Here is an 18,836-nt window from a genome sequence, read left to right as displayed (position 1 = left end):
GTTGGTTGAATGAGGGGAGATATTTTACAATAGCCCATAAAGGCTGGGGGAGGGTTAGGTTGGTTCTCACAAGGGAAAGGGGTACACCCCCCCACCCCCCGTGTCCTCGTCTTACTTGATCTCCCTTCTGCCTTTGACACATTCAACCATGTCATTCTGCTCAACCATCTCCATGATAACCTGGGTATCACCAATCAGGCACTGGCTTGGCTGACCTCTTTCCTCTCCGATCAACCCTCCCAGGTCCAACTTGGGTCCTTTCTCTCCTCCATCTCCACCTGTAGTGTTCCCCAGGGGTCTAACCTCTATCCATGGCTGTTCAACCAATACCTGGCACTTCTTGTCCACTGCATTGCCACTCTCTGCCCCAACTTTAGTGCTATGCGGACAACACTCAGATCATTTTCAGGCTCCCTTCCACCACCTCTTCTCTCATCTTCGACTGTCTCTCTGCTACCCAGGAGAGGTGTGCCGCCAATGATCTCTGCCTTGATGCCAGTAAGACTGAGATTCTCATAGGCACACCTGCTCCCTCCTTTCCTGTCACGCTCTTGCCAGCCTCTCTTGGCCATCTTCCTGCTCCCACCTGTGAGGCTAAAAACCTCTGGTTCATCTTCAACTCCACACTTTCCTTCTCTTCTCACATCTCCGACGTCTCTAAGAAGTCACACTATCAGCTGCACCTCCTCACAGGTATTCTTCCTTTCCTCTCCTTCCCCCAGAAGCTCACTGTCTCCAGAGCTCTGGTTCTGTCTAGGCTGGACTACTGCAACAGCCTCTTTCTAAATCTGCCTGCCTCTACTCTCCGACCTCTGCAACTTATCCAAAACAGGACTGCAAGACTTGTCCTTGGCCTCAAGCCCAGGGATCGCATCTCTCCAGGACTGAAATCTCTGCACTGGCTCCCAGTGGCTGCAAGGATTAAGATCAAAACCCTCTGCATTGTCCACAAGGCCTTCTAGGGCCTGGAGCCTCAATACCTTCAACTCTCTCTTCCGAAATATCTTCCTTCTCGAGCGCTTCACTCATCCTCCTCCAACTCCCCTAGGGTCAGTCACCTCTCCAAGCAACGAGTTGGTGGTAGATCTCTTTCTTCTCCTGGAGCCTCTCTCTGGAACAGCCTCCCTGTCTCTATGAAACTTGAGGAGAACCATCTCTGGTTCCGGAAGCACCTCAAGACCTTCCTCTTTTCTTCCGCTTTCTCTCCTCCTCTCCCCCTGCTGATCTCCTGACTGAAACTGCACTGGTTACCTGGCTACCATCAGATGCCCAGGACCCTTCCCCGGCAGTTGCACACCTGCACTGCACCCCTGATAACCCTTGCACTCGGAGACTGTCTCTGTATCCCTACAGCCCCCTACCAGCACTTGACACCTGTTGTCTGCACTTACCCCTGCACTTGCCACCAGCTGACCACACTTACTATTGTCTTTATTTATTTTACTGTTATCCTATGTTCTGCTCTGCCCACATTTCCATTCCCCCCCTGCCCTGCACTTACTGATCTCCATGTCACCTGGCCTAGCAAGATTATTGTCTCAGTCTTCCCTCTGTTCCCCCTCCTTGCCTCGTCGTGCATTGAAACAGTTGTGTATAGGCGCGTTAGAAATGCCATATCATGTCATGTCTCAACCTTTTCCCAATCCCCAGGGACCCTCCACTCAGGTGATCCTCCCTCGTTTCTCCACCCACAGGGTCAGGATCCAAAAGCAATGGCCGTTCCCTGACCACCTGAGAAGAGGAACCAAAGGGATTAGGTGTGAGGGTACCCTCAGGTTTCTCACACAACAGGTGAGAACGATGAATACACACCGACCGGAGCAGCTACACCAATATGGACAACTAAGAAGGAGTAGATACAACACTGCAATTGCTTAAAGACAATTGTAAGATAGATGCAACAACACAATTGATACACAATAACACCTGGTGGAATATTGTATCATTAGACGAGGAATCTTGGGGGAATGTTAGGAATAAATGTCCCATTAATAAGTCGCTGCTATAAAACTGAACGACTGGCCTAATCTGGCACTGGGCTCTTTACTTTATAGCTTTCATAACTTGATGAAGATTTACTGATGAATAGCTTCCGTAATTCGATGAAAGTTTACTGTTGAATAACAGGTGATTAACAATACACAATAGACCTCATATCGGCTTTAATTATACAAAAACTCTTAATCATTAGCATTGGCGATATTGTTTAATTATGCAAACATCTCAAATGTATTTGACCTTAATGAAGATCAGACATTGAGCAAAACATGTGTTGGCCTAAGTTAGAAAATTATTATCTTTTGTTCTAAAATAAACAATTCCAATTAATGAAACACAGTCAATAGTACTTTACTAATTGGAATGGCACATTAGAGTAAGAACGTTCATTTTCTAAATTCTTACAATTGCTAACTTTTGGGTATAAATGTTATTTTGTGTATTGCAACCAGCCTCCTATACACATTCTGATACACTAGTGATTTGACAATACCAAGCATACACCCTGCCTCATTGGCTACCAATAAAAAAAAGAAAATGTGGTTCAAGGTTAGGTGTCCGATACACAAAGCTCTACATGACACATTAAATACTATACTAATAGTTTGCATCTTCATCATCCATCCAGACACCCGAAGTTAAGCTCTGATGTTCTCTTGGTGGTGCCGGCAGTTAAAAAAGCAAGCTCTGGCGGGAGACCATTCTCTCATCGGGGTCCTTGCAGCTGGAAAGAACATCCAGCATCTTTTCTCTTCGAAGATATTCTTCCGACCTCCCATAAAAAATTTAAACCATGTCTATTACAGAACTTAATTAATGACCTGCCCACTCAATAGTGACGCAAATCTTCCTTGCTCTATAGAGCCATAATGCATGCGCTTTATAAAAAACCACCACACATACATTCCATTGAAGCAGATTTCAAGGGTGGCTTTTACTCCTTGCTTCTCTATACCATGACATGGGGTCTAATGCAGTGGTCTAATCTTGGAAGCATCTCGGGAAGCAAGAGCGTTCCTCTAGCCCTATACCTTTCATTTGTCCTCAGCCATGTGATTACTACAGGTTCCTGGTGTCATGGTCCCCTCTCAGGTGCTGGTCAGGAATATAACACCTCCACACTCCATAGTTTCTTTTTTTCAGCTTTCTTTGGAGGAGTCTCCCTCGTCTGTGGATGTCTAATCTCGGTCTCGTTTCCTATTGAGTTGGATCTTCATGCTTCTTTGAGAAGGGTGGTTCTACCGCTTCTCTAGCATGGTCTTCTCTTTTAAGAATCTCACTTTTTCCAGCATCCACTCTACTGTTTCAGGGTCTTCGAACTTCAGGAGTTTCCTCCAGTTTGAGCCATTTTGTGTCACAATATTGTCTTAGTTTACCACAGTGATCATTATCCTGTCTCTGCTGGCCCTCTAACACTTAATTTCCTTGGTTCCTATCCACTTTTTGGCGCTCTCCTTGCTTTCTGTTGGAGTGGGGAGTTCTTCGGATTCACTTTGTACCTCTGGTCTCCCTTCTTTACGGTTTCATCACCTGCCGGTGAGTCGGTCAGGATGCAGGGTATACTTATTCACCTGCTTAGCATTAACTCAGAAGGCATTTGTTGGTGTTACCATGGGGAGTGTCTTGGTAGGGCCGGAGTAGTCGGCACAGTTCTTGCTGAGTTTAGTGACCCATTTTAACCTTCTGTACGCCCTTCTTGACATTAGCCAGAAGGCTCTGATCCTCCCATTCGTCTGCGGCCACAGGGAAGTTACTTTCTCGTATCTGAATCTCAGGTAATTGGCAAAAAGTAATGGACATTGAATGGAGGTTCATTACTGTGTTCGATCTTGTTGAGGCTTACCCGTTTGCTGACATCAAATGTGGAAACAACTAAGGTCATCAAGATTATTCGTATTACAGTAAAGCGCAAACATACATCAGTGATGTTATGTTATAGCAACTTGGTAAAGCGCACGTACACCAAAAGGCATCTTGGCACTGGCTACTGGGAAGAGAACAAAATACCAGCAGAGAAAAGAGAAGGCTGCCTAAAAAAAAAAAGTAGTTTTCAACAACCTGCGGAAAGTGAGATGATCTTCAGTGGCACGAAGAGCAGTAGGAAGATCATTCCAGGCTCTGGCAGCAGCCACAGAGAAGGCACAACCTCCCTTGCGCAACAGACGATAGCGGGGAACTACGACAAGAGACGCAGACTGAGATCTCAACAAACAAGTAGGGACATAGTGAATAAACTTGGCTTGAAGGTACTCAGAGCCCATGCCATAAAAGGCACGGTGCACCAGACACAGAGATTTAAACAAAATCCGGCTGGCCATGGGAAGCCAGTGCAATTTCATAAGCAGAGGGGAGAGGTGAGATCCAAAAGGAGGGCAAAGTATGGAGCAGGCGGCAGCATTTTGCAGCAGTTGAAGTCTTTTGATCAAATAGCGAGGCTGGGCCAAATAAAGAGAGTTACAATTATCAAGGGTGCTGAGAACCAGAGCTGCCACTACCGGAGCTCGACATTCAGCAGGAATGAAGGACAGGACTTTCCGCAGAATTCAAAGTTTAAAGTGCCCGGCACTGCATACACTGACCACCTGGTTATCCAGGGGCAGAGGCAGAGATTTTAACACCCAAATTCCAGACCGATTGGACCAGAAGAGGAAGAATGCCAAGACAAGATGGCCAGAATTGAGAGGTTCAGAATAGTTGGGGAGAGGAAGTACCCACAACCAGGATTTACTGCCATTAAGCTTTAGCCAATTGCTCATCATCCAGCGCCCCATATCCTCCAGGCAGCTTCTGAGCCGTGCTGCAGTCTCGGCTTGAGTAAGATCAAGGCGGACGAGGATCTGTGTGTCGTCCGCATAAGAGTAGTAGCGGAAACCATACGACTGGATGAGAAGCAGGAGAGATCTGATATAAATGTTAAAAAGACTAGGGGACAGTGCAGAACCCTGAGGAACGCCACAAAGAAGTGTAACCAAGCCAGAACGGAAAGGAGGAAGAGAGATAGATTGGGAGCGATCAGACAGAAACGAAGTGAACCAGTCAAGAACCCAGCCGGAGAGGCCAGCGTCGGATCGACGAGAGAGCAGGATGGAATGATCGACAGTGTCGAAAGCAGCCGACAGGTCTAAAAGCAGGACTGCTCCGCCACCACCCTTGTCCACCAGACATACCAGACATCGAGTACCGAGTTCAGGATAGATTCAGTGCCCCTCCCAGGCCGAAAACTAGACTGAAATGGGTCAAAGAAATGGGAGGATTCAAGAAAGTTGGACAAAAGAGGGGACACCAGTGCCTCCATCAACTTCATAAGGAAGGGGAGGAGTGAGATAGGGCGGTAATTGGATATAACATCGGGATCGAGAGAGGGCTTCTTAAGAAGAGGGACTACCAGGGCCGTGCGTGAGAGACGAAGGGATAAGCCCAGTAGAAAAGGAGATATTAACAGCAGTAGTAATATGTTCAATCAAATGAGCAGATACCTCCTTTAAAAGAACAAGGGGTATAGCATCATTGGGAGATGCAGACTTCAATTTATAGATAGCTGACAGTATGTCAGAGTTGGAAAACTGCGGTAACGAGGACCAGAAGGCAGTAGAAGGGTGACAGACAGTAGCAATTGTAGGGGCTGTGAGCAGTGGCAGGCCATCCTTTATATGGTCACAAATGGTGGAGATTTTTTCCACAAAGAAAGCCGAGAGAGCGTCAAAGGCCCTGCGACAGAGGGACCGAGGCCCTACTGTTCTCAGGAGAGGAGAGAGATTGAACAAGATCAAAGAGCCTTAGGTTTGTTAAGGGCTGATCAAACTTTCTGACTATAATAGGACTTCTTAGCACTATAAGAGCCCTATGAACGGCCGAGAGGGAGCAACAAAAGGAGTCTTTGGCTGTGGGGGAGTAATCCAGACGCCACTTCCTCTCTGCCTGATGGCAATGCAGTTTGTGCTCCAAGATCGTCAGGGAACCAAGATTCATGACCAAAGATATATTTTGCGGATTGAAGGAGCCAAATAATTCACTCTCTCATTCTTCCACAGCAGAGTTTGCAGTTCGGACATCTGGACGGGCAGTGGCAGGTTGTCTTTGTAAGTGCATTACTTGCCAGATTTTGATAATTTCCTCAACCATCCAGTCCGTCGAGTTATGCCTCTTAAAAATAGTTTGGTAGCTGCAATAACCTTGTGGGCAATATGGATCATTTTGAGTGACAGAGCCTAAAGCATGACAAGTCAAGTTCTGTGCAGCACAACTGCCACCTCCGTTACGACCGGCTCGCTGCGGACTGCTTTGATGACTTTCAGATCCTTCACATTTATTGCTTACAGGCTCATGAAGTTCAGATGCTCATCTGCTAGGACTTCTGGTTACTTTGTCCTGTTGGCATTTGAGTAACGTGACATGCCATCTGCAGGATCGAGTTCTCTCCTCAGGTTGTGGATGCTGCGATAATCATACTGTTGGGTATGAATACCCTATTGTTCGATGCATGCTGGTTTCTTAGCTCTTCAGTTTTCAAAGACAAAAGATCACTATTAGTGCTTATTGCTAAATGATAATTGTGAAGGGCCCAACATACAGGAAATGGCATAAGTGTCTGTATGCCCAGGCAGCTGCTAGACTTTTTTCCCTTTACAATTCTGCAAGGCAACTCCTGCGCACGCAAATGTTGTGGCAAAACAAATCTCAGCCCCACTGGGCTTGCATCAACCATCAACCATGATCTCTCTCTCAAGGCTAAATGGCAGATATTTGCGAGTGTTTCTTGGTTTTCGTGAAGGCTTCTTGGCAGTCGGGGGGGGTTACTGGAGTAGGTATCCTTGGTTTGTGAGGTTGCATACCAGTGTGGCCATGGTTACAAAGTCCTTAATATAGCGGGTGCAGTATCCCCACCATTCCAAGGAAAGACCTGGCTGTGCCAGCAGTTGTAGAGGCTTCTATGCGGGATAGTGTTTTTACCTTGTGTCACGTCTTGCACTAAGCAGCACTCCTTGTGGCATAGGTGGCAGCAGATCCACTCATTAATCCCCATTCTACATGGCACCGGCTGCACAAGGTAACAGTCTAGCAGTACATGGAGCAACGTGCTCTGTCATCATCGCTCCTTCTACTGCATTGGCCTTGTAACGGGAAGTCTACAAAGAAGACATTACCCTCAGCAACGACACGTTGCTACTTCATTAGCAAGACACTCCCAAGTTTGTTTTCTAGCAAAAACCTATTTCTCTGTTCCGTTATTTCTATTCCTTTCTCCCCCTTCCCGGTCTGTGCTTCAAACTCTCTCCAGCATTTCTCCAGGACATAGACTGGCACACACACCACCCGTTGGAAGAGAGGATAGTTTTCCGGTGTCTCCCCTTACAGCATTCCAGTGTCTCCGCTTCACGCAGTAGTGCCGGTTCCGGGTACGTCCCTTCTGTGCTTCATTCCGCACTGTGAGACACGAATACACCGCTATAAACCATAACGCCACGAAACTTGCCTTTATGCTGATCACCTTTTACTATAGTTTAATACAGAGCTTGGGTCCTGAGACATTTACTCTTCCGAGGATAATGTGTGAATCAATACCGTAGTATGCAACGCTGCAAGGAGAGGAAGATAGACATCTCATCTTTGTTGAATACATCTACATCGAGAACGAAAAGCAGCAGAAACAGAGGTTTCCTCTCAAGAGGGTTTCCCTGGGACGGTTGTCTTCCCCGCCACCAGCAATACCAGAGGGAAAAGGGTCTCAGGGCAGCATCTTGCTGTCTTCAGACCTTTGCTGTAGCTAATCAGGTTAGTCTTAACAAGATTGTGTCTTGCATATATAACAGCATGTCTGGGTCAGGTTAACCCTTCTTGTAACGTGAAACTGTTCTTGCTAAATTTTTGTGCGTTTAGAGTAAGCGGAGGTCTTCAAGTGCTTGGCAGGTGTGTTCTAGTGTTTGGTTGTGTTGTTTGGTGTGCATCTCCTAATAGGAGTAGGGCATCACTGTAGTTGAGGGCATTGTTGAAAGGATTCTGCAGATTGCCTCTCAGAATATTTCAGCGACTGACTGGATTGTGTAGAGTAGTGTCCTGCATCCGGACAGTCCAGATGTGTGGAGAATGTGATTAAGTATGAGAAGTCGGTCACCTATTCAATTTGGTAGCAACCTTTAGTCCGGTCTAGCTTGAGAAGACTTTTGCACTGCTCAGGTGGATTATAAGGTCTCCTTTCACAGTCCCGGGTGGTGGTCCCACGGGGTGGCTACATTCTTCTGCCTCATGTCAACACACTGGAGCTTGTGTCCTCTTGACTTTGGGAGGGTAGGTACTTTTGCCTTCTCAATCAAGTCGTGATCCAATCTGGATTTCAATTCTTTCTCTATCGCCGGGTGTAACTGAATTTCAATTTTTGGGGATTGTGAGCGCTTTAAATATCAGAATTTAAAAAAAAAGGTTTATTTTTTCAGGCAAGGCCCGTACAACTAAATGATATGTAAAATTAGGATACTTTATACAGACATACAACAAATATGATTGAATGAATTCAATGTTAAAACTAAGAAGTGCCATTCTTTAGGTAGAAACATTAGTAGCATCAATGTTTTGTCAAGGAAGGACTCCATCTCATCTAAAAAGCTCTCCCTTCCTTTCAGCAGTCCACCATGTCCTGTACAGCCCATTCATCAAAAGCATGTTTTAGCTCCATGGCCGAGTGTTTGCAAATCAGCGTGGGGCTGGAAGTGTTTGCACCATGGGAGGGAAGACATAGGTGGGATGCTTATTACATTGCAAAAAGCATGTATCTATTTGGTGAGAATTGGGGGAGGGGGGAGGGCTTCAGACTCTCACCCAATATGTGTTGTGTTATTTAGACGTCTTTGGGCATTATTAACCCTTGGAAGAGGATTGGGTGTTGGGTTTGAGTCAGGATCAGTGCCAATATATGGTCATTTATTTCCACTAGCTCCCCATATGGAGGAGATCTGAAGGGGCACCGGCTTTCCATGGATCTGAGGTCTCTGCTTCAGTGAGTAAGCTCGTTCTTCAGCATTTCCTTTTGATGCTACCATGGAAGCCGCTTTGTACTGCACCCCTCTCGGCTGCTCTCACCAGTTCATGGACACGGTGTGGAAGCACTTTTTTTGAAGAGTTGTTTTCTGAAGAATGATGAGTGGCTGCCCTCAATTACCCTCAGGCTGCTGGCTTCCACGCTGGAGAGCACACAACTCACCAATCCCTGTAGTTCGGTCACAAAGGAGTTCATCATGTCTCCTTCAAAAAGGAAGCACTGGCGGAACGCGTGCCTCCTGTAGTCCATGCTTCCTAGTGTGATGAACTTTGCATTCTGTGATGCTATTAGTGTCTGATCAGATTTAGCTCTTTTCCTGCCAGATTAATGAAACCTTTCTGCTGCCTTGCTCCCTTCCATGGCATTGAGAAAGTCTTCCAATTCCATCGCCCATTCAGCACACTTTGGTCTCTGTTTTGGGAAGGGAGTCCAAACAGTGGCGGTCTTTACCGAAATGGGGCGTTCTCAGGGAGATTCTGGCCTGGCCCACCTACACAGTGGGGTCTCAAAAGTAGGAGCTAGTGCTAGAGTAGTGGCTTACTTGGTGGAAGAAAGGGTTGGTATCAGCGGTTAATGCTCATTTGTAAGTGAGGCTTTTGCGGCTTCAATCAGAATGTTTTCCCGAATGAAGGCAGTAGCTAAGCTTACAGGCACCCTTGCGCTAAAGGCCTGCATCTGTGGTCATAATTTTGGAGCGGTGTGAGGTACTAGAGGACCCACCACTGCCGAGGTGTGTTGCTGCAGACTCGTAATGGTTCACAGACCATGGCTGGTCTCCAGGCATGTGCAGTCCTCCATTTATGTTCAAATAGGAGGTCTCGGAGCTGCAGCACTTCTACAAAGAATGGAGCATAAGCCGCACTCCAGTCACAATCACAACTATGCATCCTTTCAACTTCGATGGCCTTGGACGCTCAAGGCCAGTGCATCTCAAGTCAAAATTCACATAAAACATAGGCAAACACATATGACGTTTTTATGTTTTTTTGGTTCGAACAGATCTGTATATTCAGCCAAGAAGCCTGAAGACCTTCATATAGAGAAAATCAATATGAATTGTGTGATTTTGTACAAATGTGATTTTCACTTTTCCTTTTATCTTTTGTGAGTTTTGTAATTTACATTAATGTTTTATTGGAATTGTATTTAACTTTTGTAATAATTATTGAAAAGTTGATTAGTCAACTATATCAATAAATAAAAATTAAAAAAAGAGGAAATCAATTCCCTAGAAGTTCATGCCAGCTTTCTGGAAAAGGGCCAGTATTCCATTTCATCCAACATGTAATCTATATGGGGAACATGGTTTGGCCGTTACCACCCATGCATACAGGTGATTTGCAGAAACAAACATATGGTACACATAGACCCATATCCATGCAATATGCAGACTCCCTAAGGACACCTTTCTATCTAGACCTACACTTGCTTCACATGTACACAACTTGAAGCCACATTTGTGCGAAATGCTGTCCAGACAAGTGGTCGAATGTAAATTGGTCGAAAGACAAATGGTCGACGTAATTTGGTCGCAAACCAAATGGTCTAATTTTTTTTAAATTTATATATGTATTTTTTATGTTTTCGTTTAGGGGGAAAAAAAGTTTTTTTTTTTTTTTAGAAAAAAAAGGAAGGGGGTTGGGGCGGCCCCACCCCCCCCCCCCCCAAAAAAAAGGGGTGAAAATAAAAAAATAAAAAATTCGACCATTTGGCTTTCGATCAAATTGGTTCGACCATTTGTCCAGTCGACCAAATTTATTCGACCAAATGTCTGGTAACCGTGTGATATGCAGATAATATTCAGACATGAGCAGGACATGCAGCAAGGCATGCAAACCCCTCACCCCACCCCATGTGGCATGAATAGACACACTCTTAACAATATGCGAGACATGCATGTGCATACCCTGACCAGGCATGTGCAATGCAGCAAGACTACCTTCCATGTACACAAGTGACCTGCAAGGAGACGTGCAGTTTGCAAGTAGATACACCCTTACCTGCTTGCGTGGCATGCCGGGACAAACACCCTGCTACTGTGTGGCATGTATAGACATATCCCACCTTGTAGAAGTGGCTTGAAGCACAAGACGTGACATTCCCACCGTACACGAGTCTCAAAGGACAGCCACTCCCACAGAAAACATAGATTTATTCAATACACACATTCTGTGTACATGAGGCATCCCTATGCACACGTCATGCGGTGGGACTCACGCTGTGGCTCTCTCTCCTAGGTGTCATGCTTCCCCGCGAGGACCGTGCTCTGGTCGGTGCTACCTGTGATGTAATCGAAGAGCACAAACCCATAGGCTGGCTCCAAGGCATTCTGGGATAGGAAGGTTAAAGAGAGGAGAAAGTGTGGGTGCAAGGAAGGGAATGCATCATCTGATAGGGCGAGGTAGATTGGCAATGACACATGGATGAGAATACAGAAAAAGAGGCCGCAGAGGGGTCGAGGTAGGTGCTAAGGAAGGTAGAGGTGGGGAGGGCAGGTGACAGTACAAACCGTTGCAGGACGAGATGGGGCAGGGGCAGATTAAGGACTGTGGGATGGTTAGTGAGCACACAGTGACACAGAAAAGGTGGAAGCACAGGCAGGATGAGGTGGTGGACAGATGCAGGTACGACAGGGGGTAGTGGGTATAGGCAACATTGGTGGCACGACAGGACAAGCAAAAGAAAGTGGGCAGGACGAGGAACGGGGGAAGCCGAGATAAGGCACAGGAAAGGAAATGGGGCAGGTTAAGTTATGTTGGGATGGGAATAGGTGGAGGTGGGATGCACTGCGAAATGGGCAGATAAAGAAAGGACCAGGTATGGTTCAGGTAAATCTAAAGGACAGGGCAAGGTGAAGCGGTACATACAGTGAGGGAAAGAAAGATGCAGTGATCCAGGTCTATGCAGGAAGCCAGACAGAGGCAAGAAAGCTGCATAATGTAAGGAGACGCATCAAGGCCGGGACGCAGTAAGTAGATACTTTGGGCAAGAACATGCAAGGTGGCAAGGGAAGGCAGATAGGCATATCATGTTGGTGAGTATGGTTAGTGTGTCGGTTAAGGTACTGTGGCAAGTAAGTTCATGTGCAGGAAGTTAGGTAGGCTAGGATGAGGGAGTGGCAAAGGGTGGGGGCAGGTAGGGTAACAGAGTGGCAAAGAATCCGTAATGGGTGGGTTGGGGCACAGAGGTACATGGCCATTCTCTTACCCTGAAGTTCAGTTTCTGTGCCACTTGCTGGGAGTCGCTCTCCAGGATCACACTAATAAAAAAACAAAGAAACAGGGCAATCAGTATCTGCCCGCACCCTGACCTGCAGAGTGAAGAATTAAAGGCTCCCGTAGCACGCCCCGACCCAAGGAATTAGCACACCTCTGTTGCACCCCAGTCCTGACCAGCAGCCCCCAACAGAAGCCCCAGTCCTGGGACCTACAGACAGCCCTGCAAGTGCACTTCAAGCAACACACGCAGCACATTCCAGCTATCCAGAATGTAAGCCATGACTTCAAGGTCCAGTAGCTAGCAGTCCAGAACATGGCTGTTCATCCAGGGTACAGGAGTCGACTCTGTACAGCAGATATGGTCTATGGCATGGCTGCTTTGTGTTGAGGAACCCTTTCCAACCATCAAAGCAGGCGCCAACCACAATGCTTTCTACCAAAGGTTGGGTCACAAGTCAGTTTAAGCGGTAATCCTCAAGTTCAGATAGCGATAGCTTTAGCTCTCCGCCAGAGCTCTTGCCGGAGCCAATCATCGGCTCCGAGATGCAGAAAGATTGCATCATGGTGAAACCGGTCAAAACATCAGCCATTTTGTAGAAGGTAGTGCAACTAGGTACGTTCAACAGGGAGTTGTTGAATGCTACTTTTACGAGATTTTCTTTCCATGCTACTTGATACACTGATATTTTACCACTTTTGTGCTGCATTAGAATGAGGTTAACAAATGGAACGAGGCTCCCAATCAATAAAAAATGATATCACCTGGCTCCATGATGCAGAGTGCCTTTAACCAGGCCATTGAATCATAACTAAAAGCGTATTTTCACAGACGCCATCTTGTCCTGATAGGACATACCTGACAATGTTATAGTAGGAGAGTGTACCATCTGCATAATAGTGCTTCTATGGAGCAGGTTTTCCTCCCGTGTGGTAACTTTGAGCAATGGCATGCAGTTTAACAATACATTATAGTGGACGAATCGCTGCATTACAATGTAGTTGAACATTTATGCTTTGAGTTTAGCCCTCTAGAAAGACAGTGTAATTATTTCCATAAGGATTTACAAGGCCTCCGAGAGTGGAGGAGGTGGGTGCAAGTACCTGTGGCGAGCATCACTTTTGTTAAATCAGTTTGTGATATTTCATGTCCGTGAAGTGTACGAACACGTTTCACCAAAGTAGAGCTTAATGGGGCGTATGTACACATTACTACTTAAGAAAAATGTAAAAGTTAGGGTGATCAAGTTTATTCTCATACCAAGATCCATTGACTGAACTCCCTCCAATCAACCCTCTTTAATCCATGCTTTGTGAAAACATTCCATGACTCGCGGTGAGAAAGCAGCAGTGTCTAATTCGGAGAAGAGGGCTTTTTGCATTTGTAAATAAGACCTGGCTGATCCCTGAAGCATGCACAATAGGTGCTGGAGAGAAAAGGTAAACTACAAATAGGGCTGCAGAGCAAATAGCGAGGTTGGCAATCTTGCAGTGTCCTCTTGCTGTAGAGTAGCCCTGGCGCCAATAAACTTCTCAGAGATGGAGAAAGAGCAGCTCATGGTGAAACCTCGGTTAGAATGATGGCCATTTTGTAGAAGAAAATGCTGCTTTTAAGAGATCACCTTCTTTCCATGCTACCCTGTCCCCCCACCCTTTTGCAGTGCATTGCAATGAGGGTCAATCATTTACTAAAAAGGCTTCCCATCCATAACAGATCCGCTGCTCCATGATGCAGAGCGCCTTCCATCAGACGACTAAGTCAGAACTAAAGCAGTATTTGCATAGGCACTATCTTGGCCTGACAGGCCCGGCAATGTTATCATTTACTTGTGTGTGTGCTCCATGATGGTGACTGTTCAGTGAGTGTTTCCCTCATGGGTGACAACTTTGAGCTGTGACATGTCATTTAAAATAATATTTTAGTGAATTAGTCGCTGCATTGTATATAAGTGACACATTATGCTTACAGTTAGTGTTCTAGAAAAACAACACAATTCTATGTAGTTTTGTAAAGCTGCTGGGCGTGGAGTTGGTGGTGCGACGATCTGTTGTGCGCATCACTTTTGTTAAAGCAGCTTGTGATATTTGGTGTTGCTTTATCATACTGAACAAGAAAATAGACATACACAGCACAATTGATGGAAAACGTAAAAGTTAAGGTTATCAAATCACTACCCATCCACTGAACTCTTTAGTCCATCCGTGTGAAAATATAACAAGATTTATAGGAAGAGGGCAAATGTTTCTAATCTGAAGAATAGTGCTTTATAAATGAGACATGGCGGATTTCTGGAGCATGAACTATATAGGTGCTGGCGAGAATGAAATCACAATGAGGGCTGTAGAACAAAAAGGGAGCTTGGCGATCTGTCAGAACCTATGCAAAGAAGGCATTGGGAATTCTCTTCACTGGCAAATCTACAACAACAAGCATTTGCAAAACCAATAGGGCTGGCAAATGTAGTAGGTAAGCCTTCCTTGTCATGCGGAAGCTTTACAACTACATCTTACCCTCTATATTTACAAAGCCAAAATACTGCTTGCTTCTTTCGCAGTGTGAGGTGGAAATACAACCCAGAGTGCCAGAGATTGAGAGGCCAAGCAAGGCCCTAGTGTGAGAATAATGCTGGCTGATGTTGAAACCCATTGGAACACACAGGGAAGTTAAAACATTTATTTCCAACATGAGGCCTAGTGAATGCAAAAAGTGGGCCCCACTCAGTATTACCAAAATGGGAAGGCGAAGGAAAGCAGGTCTTAAAATATTAATACAGCAGAATGTGCCCAATGCAGTTGCAAAAGACAGTTGTGACTGAAAATGGTCATAAAATATGAAAAGCTACAATTTCACTTAGAGACAGATAGAAGCACGTTACATTAACTCCAATGTAGCACAAGACTGTGATCCAGAAATCTAAAATGAAGCCAAGCACTTTCCATTTAACACAAAGAAAACACTTACTTTTCAACATTCAAAATGACATAATTTAAAAGGAGAGGCCTACTTGTTTTAGAAGTGAACACTAGTTTCCTGTGTCAACTGTGGCCTATGTGTGAATAATACTGAAAGTGAGACTTGTATCTTTTTTAATTACTGTATTAAAGAAGGATTTCATTCCTGGACAACAGGGCCAGATGTGATCCAAAATGTTGCATGTTTAAACACCTCTTTTCAATTTAAAATGCGATTGTTAGAATTATGTATGTAGCTTGTTTTCCCCACTGAATTGAAAGGTCTGTGCCTCTGAAACTCCAACCTCAAGACCTCTGGGCTCAGGGCCCACCAGGAAAAGCAGGTCTGTTTAATTAAATCCAAATAAAAACGACAGCTTTAGATAAAAAATGTGGAAGTGTCAGATAGGCCAGCCAACAGAATTGACCTCTTGGACTACCCTGAGCCCAATAAAGTGCCTCTCAGAGCCACTAGTGGATCTTCAAAGACTGTGTAGAAAATGACCCTACTGATAAGCACATGTTCAGGTCACATGTATGGGGAAAAGAGGACTGTGTATTTGCTTGGAATATAAAATTACAACTTTTCATATGAATGGATGGCCATTTAATTAACATTGGACTCCTTTTTCCTTAATAACAGGAGAACCATGCGTCGCAGTGAGCTCACCCAGGACTCATATTAAAGATCACAACATGCCTGTCAGTGCTATGTATCTCTTAAGATTGTGTGATGTATAGAATTTGAGTTAGGAAGAAAATCATGATCCTGACCTTCGCATAATTCAGAGGAATTTGCAAGTTGGTGAACGGATAGCATGCAAAAATAATGTTTGCAGCGTTAAGTGTCATTTCTTTCACTATTTCAGCTCAGGAGCAAATCGTGAAAAACAACAGCTCCTCCCAGTAAGGGCGTGTCGAAGTGAAATTAGCATTTCCCGATTCACCATAAAATGTAGAATTGAAAAATGTATATGTTCATGCAGTTATCTGAAAATAAATATAGTTGGCATATAGGGAGATTTAAAGAACACCCAAACTATAAACCAACATGTCATTTTGGAGTGATGCATTTTTCTGTTCCCTTCAGTCTCCATAATCCACACCTCCCAACTCCTTGGCCTATCAGCAGGCAGTGGGCATAATTGGTGGGACGGGGAGGGAGAGAGGTAGTCAATCCATGCCGTGGGAATATTGATAATGTGTAAGTGCCATCAGCACTATCTAATATCAATTTCCTATCTGAGAGGGGATTCAAGCAAGGAACAACTAACCCGAGAGGCAAGGGGAGCTACCAACACCACTGGTGTTACCACCTTGCCAGGAGAAAAGCAGTCTAACTGGAGAGGCCTTAAACATTGCAGGGGCGGCAGGGACAGGGAAACCTAGTAGCTAACCGGGCCTGACATTGGAGGAGCCAGTTCAGGACTGGTTGCTGGTCACTATCCTTGACAGAAGCCCATGACCAGATTTGTGCTTTCACATGACTTGCCTTGTGGACTGCCATGTGGAAGGATGTGGCAGGGAAACCAGCCTGGAAGCATCTTTAGGTGCTGGTTGATGCTGAGTGAGTAGTTTGTTTTTTGCCCTGCTTTATGTACTCTATTGGAGTGGTCGGAGTGTATTTTATTTATGTATTTATTTTTGGGGTGAGCACTGTGTGCTAATCTGGTGTGTTTGTGTGTTTTTGGTGGCTTCTGAGCCTGTTTTTCTGTGCTGGGCTGCATCCAGCGGGTGCAGTCCGTGGGGCGTAGTCCTTGGGGTGTAGTCCTTTGTTTGTGTCTGGCCATTTCCCACTCCCACCCTCCCCCTCCCGCTCTCCAACCCACCCATCTCCCACGATTGGTACATCCACCTGGTCATAAATGACCTTCCCAGGGCAGCCATCTGCCCAGCAGCCCCTGCGGCTAAGTGCCCCAAGGCAAAGGGAGGCTCCCACATTGGCGGCTCAAAGACGTGTCTGCAGGTGTCAGCAGGGGAAGCAAGCAGTCAACAGACACCAACACAAACTGTAAGTGTGGCATGGGTGGGGTGTAGATCAATTACCTTTCCATAACGTAGACTGCCATAGACTTACACCATGCATACTTAGAGAGATTTGTGACCACCAGCCTAAATCTATTCATGGCTGGACTGTAAATGTTGCATTACACACTAACTTACTTGACAATGTTAACTAGTGCCCCACCTACAGAGAACTGTGAAGATTGGCCTGTGTCGCATCTAGGTAGAAATATGAAGGTTAGCATGCGCTACACTTAGATGGGCTTAGATGGAATTCTTAACTTTAGCCTGTGCCGCATCTAGATAGGATTATGAATGTTAGCGTGTGCCACACTTAAATGAAACTGTGAATGTTACCAAGTGCCACACTTAGATGGAATCGTGATCACTAGCCTGCCTCACATCTAGATAGGATATTCAAGATGAACAAGTGCCACACTTAGATGGAATAGTGAATGATAGCAAGCATCACACCTAGACATAATTGCAAGGACATCAATTCCAATTAACCAATCCACTAACAATTTCACCCCTCTGCATACACCTCTCAAACTAACCAAACACAATCACAAGCCTACAACACAACAATCCGCACAAACATCACTACACTGCAACAACAAAACAAACCACACAGACACACACGACTACCGACCGTAAAACACCCCAAGCCCAGCCAACGGACGCACCGGGCTGAGGCTGCCAACAGCACATCACTGCTCTCTTGCACTTTTCCAGCTTATTCCCACTACCTCACCCCCCTTCCCTTTTTCAGACCCGCCAGAGTGCCAGGGGACCACTCCAGTGGTGATAGTGCACAGTACAAATATCAGCCCTGCTCCCTCACCCACAAGCCCCCCCCTCCCCGAGTGCCCAGTAACCAAGGTCTCCCATGTAAGTAGATTGATTCTGATGACTACAAAGTGTGCAGGGATTCTACCAGCCTTCATCTCCTTCTTGCATTGTGGGTAGGAAGGGGAAAACTGTAGATCCTGGCCAGATTTGACTAAAACGGTAACACAATTAATTCCTCATAGCAAAATCCCCTATACATTTAAATTGAATTGTGTTGGGAACTACCTGCTTTAATCATGTCCATTTAATTGTCAGGGGGTGGGGGGCGGGGGGGGGACTGTGTGGACCATCAGCACATTTGATTAAAGTTAATTCAGTTAATTCCCTTATAGAAAAGATCACAGGATGAGTTTTGTTACAAATGAAAACTAACAAATGTCATCCCCAGTCAGTTAAAACCAGTAAAGTAAATAAAGTAATTTGGTGACCCTATTTTCCTGTAGCCCCTGACTTCCTTACAGAAGAAGGGTGTCCTTAATCCCAAAATAAGAATCCCTAAAATCTGCCTTTCAAGTGAACGTAGTGTGTGCAAAACATTTTTTCCCATGTATTCCGAAATCAGAAACCCAAAGCCCTGCATTTCATCTGAATGAGTATTGAAAACATATGTTCCCATTGAGTTCCTTTCCCACTGTATTCCCACTCCCTGTACCTTGCCTTCAAACCAAGGGAGTCATATCTAATTGACACCTGAAAAGGGGGGGTTGCTGGGAAAAACTAAGCAATCCAATCACTTTGTGTTTTAAACTTTTTCTATCAAAAGAAATCTGATGTAATTTGTG

At 45.4% G+C, this 18,836-nt stretch overlaps 1 protein-coding gene across 3 annotated transcripts in view; it reads right to left on the bottom strand.

The window, feature by feature from the left end:
- COPZ2 (COPI coat complex subunit zeta 2) overlaps window positions 1-18,836 on the bottom strand; it is a 200,147-nt gene that overhangs the window by 60,814 nt on the left and 120,497 nt on the right. Inside the window, exons 7-8 of one of the 3 annotated variants that reach the window (XR_011283089.1) lie at window positions 12,239-12,290; window positions 11,249-11,360 (exon numbers count right to left, since the gene is read on the bottom strand). The exons of 1 other annotated variant lie outside the window; for it this stretch is intronic. Coding sequence is in view for 1 of the 2 variants with exons in the window: in XM_069634632.1 (XP_069490733.1) it covers window positions 12,239-12,290 (52 nt within the window). In the remaining variant the exon portion in view is untranslated. The remainder of the gene's footprint in view (window positions 1-11,248; window positions 11,361-12,238; window positions 12,291-18,836) is intronic. One more of the 3 variants, XM_069634632.1, reaches the window with a different exon arrangement.

The sequence above is a fragment of the Ambystoma mexicanum genome, chromosome 13 (assembly GCF_040938575.1).
Source record: "Ambystoma mexicanum isolate Mex_15411 chromosome 13, UKY_AmexF1_1, whole genome shotgun sequence".
NCBI lineage: Eukaryota > Metazoa > Chordata > Amphibia > Caudata > Ambystomatidae > Ambystoma > Ambystoma mexicanum.
Note: the sequence above shows the minus strand (reverse complement) of the source record. Positions and strands in the feature narration are given on the sequence as shown.